Source organism: Mus pahari, chromosome 7 (assembly GCF_900095145.1).
Source record: "Mus pahari chromosome 7, PAHARI_EIJ_v1.1, whole genome shotgun sequence".
Lineage (NCBI taxonomy): Eukaryota > Metazoa > Chordata > Mammalia > Rodentia > Muridae > Mus > Mus pahari.
Genome location: NC_034596.1, coordinates 14987460 through 15001199, shown reverse-complemented (window position 1 = coordinate 15001199; position 13740 = coordinate 14987460). Strand labels below are relative to the sequence as shown.

Genomic DNA, 13740 nt, shown 5'->3' with positions numbered 1-13740 from the left:
ACAAATGCTTGAGGATGCTGCAGTGGTACACACATGCTTGAAGATGCTGCAGTGGTACACACATGCTTGAGGATGCTGCAGTGGTACACACATGCTTGAGGATGCTGCAGTGGTACACACATGCTTGAGGATGCTGCAGTGGTACACACACACATGCTTGAGGATGCTGCAGTGGTACTTGATTGGTACAGTCATTGTAATCATGCCCTGGTGAGGTCATTTTAGGTTTACAGTCCACCCAAGGCAGATGTACAAATGCACACTTATATTTGCCGACTTTCACCTTTTCCATTTTCATCTCCATGCCATCCCATGTGCCTGCATGTGTGACGGAGGACATGCTAATTAGTGAAGTCCTTAGATGTACGCAAGAAGAACTTGGCTCTGTTTTGAATCTTCCCTTGGTAAATTTTTTTTTTTTTTTTGGCTTTTTATTTTCCTCTAGAACTCTTCCTAATGATGTACCACCATTCCAAGATGATATTCCTAAGGAAAACTTCCCCTCTATTTCAACATACCCCCAGTCGGCATCATACCCCAGTTCGGACAGAGAGTGGTCTCCCAGCCCCAGGTAAGTTGCTATGTGTGTCAGAGGGTTTTGAAGTCAGCTATAGGAAATATGTCTAAAAGAATTAGTGAAATAGAAATTAAAACTGAAAATAATTAGGATGTGAAAATAATTGAATGTGTGTGTTGAGGGGTGTAAGTTAGGATTGAATGTGGAAGGCAGGTGAATCTAAGACTTGCATTGAATTGAGATTCCATCTGCAGGCATATTGTAAGGTTCTGTGGGGCAAAGACCCAGCAGGAGGAAAAACACCTACTGCATTACCTAGTGCTCATTGGCATCAGGAGAAGGCAGCATGGCCAACCCAGCTTTGGTCCTTAGCCTTGAAGTGACGTTCAGATGCAGGGACATTGCTGCTGTGGGGCTCTGGCAAAGGGATGCTGCCCTCCAGTTAATCCACACTGCTGGATTCAGCAGCTCGTGCTTCCCTGGGATGCCCTTCCACTTGTCCTGGAGCTAGCTCCATGTGAACCTGAGAACGGAGCTGCAGGTGCTCACAGCACAGGTGACCCTCCCGAGGACTCCAGGCGCTTTCGGATCCATCAAGCCTAGGCAAACAGGAAGGACCTCTGGAGTGGTTCTGTCAAGAACCTAGGAAGGGCAAAGACCCAAATCCCGTGTTCTCTGTGGGGCAGGCTCACCCCTGCTAGGGAGAAAACTGGTTGCTTCTTGGGTGGCAGACAGATCCTGGGCATTATAATGCTTTGTGGCCTCTAAAGGACCATAGTTTTAAGTGTCATGGTGGGTGGAGGACAGGTTGTTAACTTGCCAAGATGTTTGGGGATGTGGAGATAGTCAAGCCAGCTAAGAAACTTGGTGGCTATGGTGTCCTTGGGCTAGTCTACCGGATGCTGTAGACTTACTTGTAGTTTAGAATGGAAGTGGATGTACCCCGGGACTGTGGCATGGGCTTCCATCCTTGTCAGACACCTGTCTTGGTTCCAGTTTGCTCAGGGTCATCTTGAGAATGAGGCAGCCGCAGTCATAAGCTATCATGCCTGATTCTAGCTGGGACTGACAGGAAATGTTCATCTACCAGAGGATAGGGTCTGCCTGCTTAGGGATCAGACCTTCCATTAGGTACCTAATACTTAGCCATATATATATGTTTATATATGTGTATATAAGTATATATGTCTATAAGTATATATACTTATAAGTATGTAAGTGTATAAGTATATGTACATATATATATATGCATGTGTGTGTATGTATATATAAATATATATGTATGTAGTTTTATATTAGACATGTTGTTTTAATTTCTTTTCCTATCACTGTAATAAAATGCCCTGACAAACGCAACACGCATGCGCGCACGCACACAAACACAAGTACATACAAACCTTTGCAAAAAAAAAAAAAATCAAATTAACTTAAAAGATAGATTTTATTAGACCTACATTTCACAGAGTAATCCATTTCAAAACATTAATGAGATATTTTAAATCTTGTTTTTATAATACATCATTTAGATCGGTGATCCATTCTTTGGACCCAGCAGACAACTATCTGCGCATCTCTAAGATGCCTGGAACCTCATGAGTTCTTGTCCTGGTTCAGGGGAGATGATCCCAAAGAAGAGAAGACATGCTGATTCAGGAAGAAAACAGAGCCCCATCTTTAGACACTGTTAATTAATTGACAAAACCTATTCTTCATTAATCTGAAGGATGTAAAAGGAATGTTTAGAACAGCCCAGGGAGGGACTCACTGTCTTTGTTGTTCTCTTTGTGAGTCCAGGATACTGGTTGCATCAGATTATGTGACTGTTGTCACATGGATTACACATAAGGATATGTAGATTCTTACGTCCACACTTGGCATAATGTGTTTTTATTAAGGAGACAAGAGAGAGAGAGAGAGAGCCCATGACCGAGTCTGTAGATCATGGAGTTCGATTCCATGCTGAGCTTCAACCAGACATGAGTGATCTTGCCTTGGCTAAGGGCACAAGGATGAGATGGGAAGGCAAATGGGACTTGGCAGCTTCCTGTCTTTGCATCCCAGGAAGTTCATGCCAATGGTGTAGGGAGGTAGCTCAGGTTATTGGGTGCTTGCCTAGCATGCATGATGTCCTGGATTCACTCCCTGTCAGGGCAGAAAACCAGGCAGTTCAAGGTCGTCCTCAGTTACAAAGCCGGTTTGAGACCAGCCCGGGTAGCAGGAGACTAGCTCAGGAGAAAGTTCACGTTGATTCCCTACTGATTTCAACATAGCTGGCCTCTGGCTGGTGCTGTTTGACAGCCAAACGTTTTCATTTCTTAGAGTCATTGTGCTGAGAGCCGCAAGCAGTGATAGAACATTTAGTTTAACTGACTGTGACTTTTTTCCCCCCTTTCTTTTTGTTGTGTGTCTGTCCGGTGCCTCCAGCAGCCTGGTAGATTGCCAGAGGACTCCCCCTCACCTGGCCGAGGGAGTTCTCTCTAGCTCTTGTCCTCTGCAGTCTTGCCACTTCCATGCTTCGGAAAGGTAGACCTGTTCTTACAGAAGCCATGATCTAATGCTAACCCAATCACTAGCAATGAAAATTAACTGACATGATATCAAACAAATTTTGATCTAACACTTAAAATCAGTTGTACTCACTAACCAACTTACTTATGAAAAAATAATTCCTTTCGTTTTAAATTGTAAGTAGGCGATTAGACATGTTTATTTTATTTTAAAGATGTATTTACTTTGCTATGTTTGAATGTGTGCCTGCATCATGTACCACATACATGCAGTGCCCTAGGAGGCCAGAAGAGGGCAGTGGGTCCCCCACTGAAGTTGGGAAGGATGGAGAGCTAGCTGCCTTGTGGGTGCACTGGGAATTTAACCTAGAATCTCTGGAAGAGGGGCATGCATTCTTAAACACTGAGCCCTGGTTAGACTTGTTTAGAATTCCTCAAATGGTCTGTCCTATGTGCTGCTTGGCTCCGTGAGTGGCCTTGAAAATCAGAACAAGGAGCCTGAGACTGAGAGGCCATGTTTTCTGTGGTGGGGCAATTGACAGACAAATCTCTGAGCTAATTTTAGAACGGCACTTTAGAATAGCCACTTACTATAAATATTTAAACAGCCTATTAGGCTCTCTGTATAATGGGTTGACACACTCCCCACGGCATTTCTAGGGCAGAATGTAGAAAAACGGCTTAGGACCAGTCTCGGGGTGTGGGCTTGTGTTTCTATCAGGGGCAGGTGTCTTGAGCTTTCCCCTCTTCCCCCTCGGTATTGTTAATTTTGTGGACATTCCTCTTCTACTTTTGAAACTTTATAATCAAACTAAGCACTGGTTAATTTCTATCTGGGAATCATAATTTTTACAATTTTATTTGACTTAAAAATTCAAAAATTGATTTGACATGTAATTATATGTACCGGACTCCCCCCTCAAAGCACATATGTGTGTGTTCATGTAGGTGGCTGTGTGCGTGTGTTAGTGAAGTCCACGAGTGGACACTGGGTTCCCTAGAGTGGGATTAGGGGCTGCTGTGAGCAGCCTGGTGTGGGTACCGGGAATTCTAGTCCTCTGTGAGAACTGTTAACTCTCCTTAGTCTTCCCCAGCTACCTCTCCAGTTCCCGTGTGCTGTGTATGGTGTAGGTGTGGTGTAGGGTTCTGTTGTAGAAGCTCTCACAATATGATTTACCAGGGGCCTCCTCCTTAGTCAGGGCTAGACCATGAGGGTTGCCCTATGGTAGCGTGCTTTCATTGGGAAGATCAGTGGTCGGCAGGCGCCAAGGGAAGGGGGAAGCCCTTTGTGCCTCATTGTAAAACGAGGGTCAAAGAGCCCGAGGTCTGGCTTTATGGAAGCACCAAGGCCAGGCTAACTATGTAGAAAACCCCTCAAATAGGTACAAGTTCACGTGGCCATGGGGTTGTGTGCCCTACGGGGTTCTCCTTGAACCAACAGGAAGTGCCATCTTGAGTTGGAGATGGGACTTGACTCAGATAAGTGAGACTCTGTGCAGCCAGGGGAACAGATAGGGTCTGTAGAGAAGCCATTTCCTGGTTTGTGCGTAAGGGCTGCTCTGTTCCTCTTGAGGGAAGTGGTGTGGGAGGATAAAGAGAAAGAGAACTATGACATTTCTTCCGGCCTTGTAGCTTGGTGTCTGTGAGATTCGTGGGCCGGCGTTGATGCTTTTGGCCTGTGAATTTGGCTGAACAGACATGAGACTTGGTTCAAGTGTTAGAAGTAAAAATGTGTGCGTGGAATGGAGGCACCTCACTGTCACTTAGGAGCAGCACAGAGAGGTGACACAGAAGGCCTTTGTCTGATAGGTTCCTGGAGACAGCTGTCTGGTGAGCCAGTGTAGTGAAGTTGGCACACAGGACGTTTTCCCTGTCCTCAAAGCCGGTGTCTAAACCTGGGATACAGTGCCAGCTGCTCAGGACCCCTTTGCACCTGCTGGAAAGCTGGGGCTTGCTAGGAAAGTGAGCACAGGTGAGAAGCCTGTGTGTGACAAAGGACAGCCGTTTGTACCCAAGAACCCCTTCCACGCTTTTCCTCTTTTTGCCCCTCTGATTGCTTCGCCTCCTCCGTCCTCCTCCTTGTCTCTGACCTCCTCTTCTCTGTCCTCCTGCTGTTCTCCGTCCTCCTCCTTGTCTCTGACCTCCTCTTCTCTGTCCTCCTGCTGTTCTCCGTCCTCCTCCTCTCCTCCTTCTCCTTTCATTATTATTATTATTTTTGAGAATTTCCAGTTCTGATTCTATCCTCCTCACCTCTCAAGTTATAGCGCCTTCCTTTTCTTACTGTCCTTCAGTTTGGCTACAAGACTGGTCATCTTGTTGGATGTGTGAACACTGACCTCTAGTGGCCAAAGGAAGGCTTGTCAGAGGGAGTGGCCCCGGGATGTATCTTCTGGGTTACTAGAACCTTTGACTCTGAGACAAAACCAGAGGATTTTGTTGTTGTTGTTTTCTGATTTTTTTCCCCCATTCGAATCATGGTTTTGTCTTTTCTTAAGTCCTTCAGGCTCCAGGCCCTCAACACCAAAAAGTGATTCCGAGCTGGTCAGTAAGTCTGCAGACAAGTTGCCGAAGAATAACCTGGAAATGCTCTGGCTCTGGGGTGAACTGCCACAGGCTGCCAAGGTAAGCCTTTGAATCGCAGTGCTACAGTGCGCCGAGGATTTGTGAGTTAGCTCCATTTGTGTGGAATTACTACCCCAGCTTTGTAAAGGGATGGACTGCCGGGGTGCTGACTCAGCGAGTGGGCGTGTGGGCAGGGTGTGGCTGCGTATTTTGAGCAAATGAACCTACACTGTATATCACAACGAAGGCAAAGTCAGTAAAGGAAGCCACAGAGCTCGTGCACAGACCCGAGCTTCTAGAAGCTGCAAAGGAAAACACTTGGCAGCCTTCCTTCCCTGAGGCCCATGGTGGTTAGAGGGGTATGGTGTCGTAGGATGGAGTGGTGGAATCTGAGCCCCTTGGGAGAAAGGCTGTTATCTAGGAAGGCTAGACTCTCCTTTAGAGAGAAGCCACTGGGTGTGAGATGGGGTGTCGGTGTAGGGATGAGGAGAAGCCAATGGAACGCAGTGCGCGAAGGCTTCAGCTCACCAGTGGGGATTGATTCTAACATCCAGTTGGTGAGGTCTTGATCTTTGTACACCCGGAGGAGATGGAGAAAAGCTGGGTGCGGTAGAGGCCAGGAGGGTCTGGGAGGCGCGTTGCCCTGGGTGTGAGTTCCCCACAGCACTTGACAGCAAGGTGATCTTGGACAAGGGGAAGCCTGCACATCCTTATCAGTAAAATACATGAATAGACAGATAGGCTAAAGGAGATGGTGTGTGAAGTCGCTTTCTCAAGCCTTCTCTAAGCACCCGCTTCTTTTTTTTTAAATTTATTTTATTAGATATTTTCTTTATTTACATTTCAAATGCTATCCCGAATGTCCCCTATACCCTCCCCCTGCCCTGCTCCCCTGCCCACCCACTCTCACTTCTTGGCCCTGGCCTTCCCCTGTATGGGTCATATAAAGTTTGCAAGACCAAGGGGCCTCTCTTCCCAATGATGGCCGACTGGGCCATCTTCTGCTACATATGCAGCTAGAGACACGAGCTCTGGGGGTACTGATTAGTTCATATTGTTGTTCCACTTATAGGGTCGCAGACCCCTTCAGCTCCTTGGGTAATTTCTCTAGCTCCTCCATTGGGGGCCCTGTGTTCTATCCTATAGATGACTGTGGGCATCCACTTCTGTATTTGCCAGGCACTGGCATAGCCTTACAAGAGACAGCTATATCAGGGTCCTTCCAGCAAGATCTTGCTGGTAAATGCAATAGTGTCTGTGTTTGGTGACTGATTATGGGATGGACCCCTGGTGGGGCAGTCTCTGGATGGTCCATCCTTTCATCTTAGCTCCAAACTTTGTCACTGCAACTTCTTTCATGGGTATTTATTCCCTACTTTGTGGAGGAATGAAGTATCCATGTGTTAGTCTTCCTTCTTAATTTCCTTGTGTTTTGGAGATTGTATTTTGGGTATTCTAGGTTTCTGGGCTAATATCCACTTATCAGTGAGTAAGCACCAGTTTCTTTAAAAATATTTTTTAATGATGTACATGGTGTGCGTTTGCAAATAATTGCAAGTGCCCAAGGAGACCAGGAGCATTGGGTCCCCTGGAGCTGGAGTCCCAGGCAGTGTGCTGTGACTTAGGTAGTTTGGGTTACCAGATGTGGCTACTGGGAACCCAACCGTGATCTGCTGGAAGAACAATGTGCGCCCTTAACTTAGGAACCATCTCTCCAGCTCTGTATTCCCTCTCTTCCTTCTTGGGTGTGTCTCCGTTTCTCACCCAGTAAAGTTCACATATACAGTTGGTAAAAAAAAAATATATGTGTATATAAAAATAAAAATCAGGCACATTTCCAAGAACACTGGATGATGGTATTTTGTTTCAAGACACTTTGCCTCATATTTCAACGCATTACAGACATCTTAAATGATTTCATTTCTACCTTTAAGAATCAATCATAAGGGCTGGGTATGGTGGTACACTTGAGGGGGAGTCAGAGACAGGCCTGGTCTGACAAGTTCTACATAGCAAGACCCTGTCTATGACATATCTAATATGTATGTACACACACACGCACACACACACACACACACACACACACACACACACACACACACACACACACACACACATGTGCACACACGCACACCCGCACACACACACACACACACACACACACACACACACACACGCACACACACACACACACACACACACACGCACATGCGCACACGCGCACACGCGCACACGCACACACGCACACACACACACACACACACGCACACACGCACACACAAACACACACACACACACACGTTTCTGTATACATTAAATCTATATCACAAGGTTCTTAGAGGATATTATGGTCCCCTGAAGCCCCTTTCAGTGCATGTAATGAGTGCATGAGTGAAGGCGGAGTGGGTCTGTTGTGGCTGGGTATGGGTGGCTTCTTTCCCCTTTCAGGCTGTATTATGCTTTTGTGGAGAGTTCTAATCTCTCTGTCTGAGAGCCTTAGGCCTGGTCCAGCCAGCCATCTTAGCATCCACCTCAGTAGTTGCTGGAGAGCTAGTGTGACAGTGCAGACCTGGCTGGTTCTGGCCCAGCAGCTCTGACTGCAGACCTAGCTGCCGCAGCGTGGTTCTGTCTGTGAGGGGCCCAGGGATATCAGCTGGGGAGGGCCTGCCCGTGCACACCAGTTTTCGTTTGTCTTCTTTTTCCTGTAACTGCAGATCTCTGCATGGTAAATTCCCTCTGGTGCAAACTGAGCACCAGCATGTCTTCTCTAGTCCCGTCTTTGGGGGGAGAGTTTAGTGAAGTCTGATAGGGGTGTCTAGAGAGATGCTGAGCACCACCATGTCTTCTCTAGTCCCATCTTTGGGGAGAGAGTTTAGTGAAGTCTGATAGGGGTGTCTAGAGAGATGCAGGTTTTAAGTACGCAGCTCTGTATTTGCACAGTGGGTGCATATCGATGCATCCTGCTCCCAGGTTCCAGAGAGACTGTGCGTGGCCAGCAGCAGGGAGAGCCTTACCCGTTCTAGCTGCTGCCCATGCTGACTGCCCACCCTCTTGCCCTGTGGTAACAGAGATTGCTCTTGCGGGGATCCCTTCCCCCACACTGCACTGCATAGATAGAATGCATTTATTCTCATTTCTGCAGAATGTCCAGTCCTGTGGAGGGCTGCGGGGGCTGCCTGCACTTAGCTTACCTCACCCTCTCAGTCGCTTCTGTGTGACAGCTGATGCTTTCTTTCTTCCTTGTGCTTATTTAATTTCTACTCATAATCATAAATGTAACCGAGACCCAACTAGATAGACTTGGAGGAGAATAAGGAAATTATAGAAAGCAAAGGGCGGCAGGGAGAACCCAGAGCTCATGGGAGTTGGCGAGTGTGGGAGGGGTCTCCCAGTCTGTGGTGAGGATGGCCCAGTGAAGGTGCACACGAGGTAGATGGATCAGGGTTGTCACAGCCTGCAACAGTGTCCCTCCTCCTTGTCTTCGATTCAGTTTTGGACCCAAGTGTCCACAGCTCCCACCGTGCCATGCCACCCCTCCCATAGACACTTGTGTGCGCTCTGGCCGCTCAGCCTTGGCAATGCAGGTGAAAACCTGGGGCCCATGTGTTTGGGGCAGCATTTGCCATGAGAAAGAGAAGCTACCAGGGCCACGGTGTTCTCTCTGCAAGCTTTGGAGATCCTGCTCTTGGGTTCTCTAGGTTCTCTTGTTTGACTTCCTCGCTTTTCTCTTGGCCTGGGCTTTCAACATCCTTCAAATCCCCCCTCCCTCCTTTTCTCTCCTTTCTTACAGCCATCTTCTCCACACAAGATGAAAGAGTCCAGCCCCTTAGGGGGTCGGAAGATTCCTGACAAAGTTAATTTTCAGGCCATTCATAGTGAGTCTTCAGATACTTTTAGTGACCAGTCGCCAACAATGGCCCGGGGACTGCTCATCCACCAGAGTAAGGCTCAGACAGAAATGCAGTTTGTGAACGAGGAGGATCTCGAGTCCTTGGGGGCGGCAGCCCCACCTTCACCCGTGGCCGAAGAGCTCAAGGCCCCATCTCCCAGCACCGCACAGCTGTCAAGCAAGACAGATTCCCCTTCCAGGAAGAAAGGTATGAAGCCCAGCGTGGGGCTCCCCGTTTACTCCCACGCTGCACACCAGGGACACTTCAGCCTCACCCAGAGTTTCAAATCAATCACAGAAGACCCAGATCCACGGCATGTGTTGTGTTTAATCTTCAACCCGTGCTTTCTCGACTCATGAGGAGATTGAGTGCCCCTTGTCCTAGTGTGAGGCCAGACATGTTTAGCAGTGTTAGAGGTCCGTGGTTCCCAACCGTGTCAGTGACAGTGATGTCTGATCAGCTCACACCTGTGCCAAGTAGTGATGACACTGAGCCCCACCCCGGTTAGCCAGGTAGCTTAGTGCAGCACTGTGGGTTGGTATGAACCAGCCACACAGTTCCCAGCAGGGAGTGGGGAGGAAGTCTGTGAACACAGTGCCCAGGGACCCATCATGCAGCCATAGGGATGCTGTGTCTTAGAGTGTCAGCAGGGAAGTGTCCAGGCAAGGTTTTGTCATCTGCCGCTATCAATTACATGGTGACAGCTTTACTGTTGAGGGACTAGAACCCGTCAGGCCCTCTGTGGATGAGTGCTATGATGTCACTCCCTCTGGGATGTGCCGAAGGGAGTTCTGCAGTGATGTGTTCTTGTTGGCATCTGGGTGTGTGGCTCATGCAGGGAGGGGAGTGGGGAGGGGGAGGGGAGGGGGAGGCAGCCGTGGTACCGAGGAACAGATCTGCACTTTGGGCTCGGACACTGTTCTTGGAGATGGAGCTCCTGAGTTGGTTTCTGGGACAACACATTTCTGACCCACTCCATGTACTCTTTCAGATAAACGAAGCCGACACCTTGGAGCTGATGGTGTTTATCTGGATGACCTCACGGACATGGACCCTGAAGTGGCAGCCCTGTATTTCCCCAAGAAGTAAAAGTTCTTTTCATTACTCAGACTACTTTATTTTTTGGTTTTTGAGACACAGTCTAACTGTAGTCCAGGGTACCCTTGAATTTCTGGTGGTCCTGCTGCCTCAGCCTCTTGAGTGCTTGGATTGCAGGGTTGAGTTGTCATATCACTGTCTGTCATAATGGTTGATACCATTTTCTGTAGTCCGAGAAGGGCCAGTTTAAGACTCTCTCTCCCTCTGTGTGTGTTTGTCTGTGTGTGTGTCTGTATATGGTGTAGGTGTGTATGTGTTTGTGTGTATGTCACTGTGTGTGTGTGTGTGTGTGTGTGTGTGTGTGTGTGTGTGTAGGGACACATGGCTTCCCTGTACCCTCTCTACAGAGATGTGAGCTCAAGGCTATTTCATGAAGGAGCCTGAGTCTGGGTTGCAGTGAGCAGTGGCTCACCATCCAAGTGTGTGTGTGTGTGTGTGTGTGTGTGTGTGTGTGTGTGTGTGAGAGAGAGAGAGAGAGAGAGAGAGAGAGAGAGAGAGAGAGAGATAGAGAGAGATATCCCTTTGGATATAAGGAGAACCAGTACCCTGGTGGGTGACAGTGGCCTCTCACACACATTTTCTCTGGGCTTTACTTCATATGGGTTTGGAGTGTCACAGGAGAATGTGACAGGCCCTCCTGAGCTGGGTTCTTTACATTGACGTCTATACCGATGTGTCGATGGCAAGGCTGCCCTGGGGTGGTAGCAATTGCTCCTTTTTGGTGCAGCTTTCTGGAGGGTCATTTGCTATAATATAATAGTCGGAGTGAGGAGGGCGGGATGCTCAGAACAGCTTCTCTCTCCTTTCAGTGGGGATCCTGGTGGGCTCCCCAAACACACCAGCGACAACGGAGCCAGGTCAGCCAACCAGTCCCCACAGTCGGTGGGAGGCTCTGGCATCGACAGTGGTGTGGAGAGCACCTCCGACAGCCTGAGGGACCTGCCATCCATCGCCATCTCCCTCTGCGGTGGCCTCAGTGACCACAGAGAGATCACCAAAGGTACTAGGCCGTGTGGGACAGCACCCTCTAGTGGCCACCGGTCAGAAGACCCGGGAGCCTAGAACTCTAGGATCAGGTCTCCAGCTCCTGGCCCGCCATGGCTGGTGAGAAAGAGGGAGGGTCACAGGAGTCTAGGTACAGTTAGAATTTTGTCTTTAGGCAGCAAGAGGGTTGTTGGGGCCGTTTATTTTCAGAGATGATCGTTGAGCACAAGTGGGTGTGTCCCCTGTGTCCAGGGCCAGCCCTGAAGAGTGTTCAAGGCGGTCCTGTTGCGGGGCAGGGTGGGGGGTCACATCAGTCGCTCTGTGACGTTGGGAGTGTGTGTGAAATCTTGGGCCCTAGAGGAGGGAGAGGGCAGTTGAGTCAGTTTGGGGAATTCTGGAAATGTTTCCCTCCTGGGTCCCAGAGGCTACGCTACTAGTAGGGCCTTGGTGACTTACGCACACTGTCTGCCATACTGGAAAGAAAGGTCTGAGCATCCCACGGTAGGCCCATGGGCAGGCGTGCCGAGACCCCACGCTGGTATAATAGCAGCAGCGGTTGCCTGTTAGAGTCTCGAACCAGACCTAGTTCTCTTCCACCTTCCTTCTTTCCCCCATTGCTGCCTGCTCTTTCCACCCTGTCCCCAGTGGACAGACATCCCAGCAGGGATGGTCATGCTCTTAGCCACACTACTTCTTCTTTCTGCTCTGTGGAGTCCCTCCTAGGCAGATGTCGTGTGCTCAGACTGGGTGCCACCAGCCCTTCCTAGCAGCTCATTCCTTTTATCCTTTGCATCTCCTAAGAACACGGTTTTGACAACTGTGCCTGTCATATTCCTGAGCTGTGATGGGGCAGCTTGCTCGGCTGGTGACTCACTGAAACTCCCTGCCCGGTCCCTGCACACTGGGCTGCCGCTGGGACTACCGAGTTCCTGTGTAGTCAGGTGTGCCTGGAAGCTCCAGAGAGAGAGTGCATTAGGCCTTCATTATGATCCCGAGGGTTCCTGTGGAGGCCTGTTTGGGCTGACATGACCAAGGGACATTTTTCTCCCTGACAGGAGTGATCCCCCATGCCTGCTGTCATCTGGGACTTTTTTTCCACCTAGAGCTTTAGGAGTCCCCAGGGGAGGAGTGCACATAGGTTTGGGCCAGTGAGACTGAGCTCCAGTTAAGGGCCAAGGCACGGCCCATCTGAGCGGGGAAGGCGAAGGAAGTCAGTGTCTTTGGCAAGACACTCAGAGGCTCTCTGGTCCAGGGCCGAGGACCGAGGACTAGGCCTTCTGTTCCCATAGCGTTCCCACCTGGAGGGCCTGCCCTGAGCTTGGGGAGGCTGTCCCCTCAAAGGATGAGCGAGGATAATCATCATCAGCAGCAGGCCCTACAGGGCCCGAGCTCCCACACTTGGCATAGGTGACAGTCATTGGCAGTACAGCTGCCAACACCGTCCAAGCCCTCACTTTGGGCAGGATGCTGAGTGCCATCCTCCCTCACCCAAAGGACCATGATCATGATGCACACGGTAAGGGGGAGGTCTCTGAGGCCTGGGGAGTTTAGTCACTTGCCTCAAGTTACCACAGCGAAAGTGACTCAAGCTGGCATCCCCGGTAAACATTTCTCCACTTCTACATGCGGGCTCCATCATGTTTGTTGATATCTTAAGACCCCCTCCCCCCAAATAAAACATCAGGCCGGGCTCCCTCTTTCCTAGTGCATTTTGTAGGATTCGTAGGACTGTCTGATGAAGTGCAGTTTGTAATCTCCCAGGGAAACACACTGGGATGAGTCTGCTGAAAATTGGCCAGTTTCTTTAAGAAACACACTTTGTGATTTTCCCCCCTCCTGTCCTACCGTTGCTACCACAGATGCATTTTTGGAACAAGCTGTGTCATATCAGCAGTTTGCCGACAACCCTGCTATCATCGATGACCCTAACCTCGTGGTCAAGGTTGGCAATAAGTAAGTTGTTGTTCTTGTTGACAGTGGCACAGTGTCAGGCCTTCTGTCAGGCCTTAACAAAGTCTTTTGTTAAACTTAATTATTGCCCTTTATCATTTGTAAAATTCTATGTTCCCATGCAGCTGCTGGGTTGAGATTATTGCGAGTCTTGGGGAGTGTGTGTCTCTGTGTGCACATGTATGTGTGTTTGTATTTTGTGTAAGTAAATATGTGTAGTGTGGGTATATAC

The 13740-nt window shown here is 49.0% G+C and overlaps 1 protein-coding gene across 6 annotated transcripts in view; it reads left to right on the top strand.

Moving 5' to 3' along the window:
• Window positions 1-13740, top strand: part of Lpin1 (lipin 1) — a 103522-nt gene that overhangs the window by 63395 nt on the left and 26387 nt on the right. For 2 of the 6 annotated variants that reach the window (XM_021201458.2, XM_021201461.2), the window contains 7 exons: window positions 446-571; window positions 2942-3040; window positions 5520-5646; window positions 9377-9683; window positions 10468-10561; window positions 11384-11574; window positions 13418-13511. In XM_021201458.2, the coding sequence (XP_021057117.2) occupies window positions 446-571; window positions 2942-3040; window positions 5520-5646; window positions 9377-9683; window positions 10468-10561; window positions 11384-11574; window positions 13418-13511 (1038 nt within the window). The remainder of the gene's footprint in view (window positions 1-445; window positions 572-2941; window positions 3041-5519; window positions 5647-9376; window positions 9684-10467; window positions 10562-11383; window positions 11575-13417; window positions 13512-13740) is intronic. The other 4 variants (XM_029540495.1, XM_029540496.1, XM_021201460.2 and 1 more) reach the window with 2 other exon arrangements.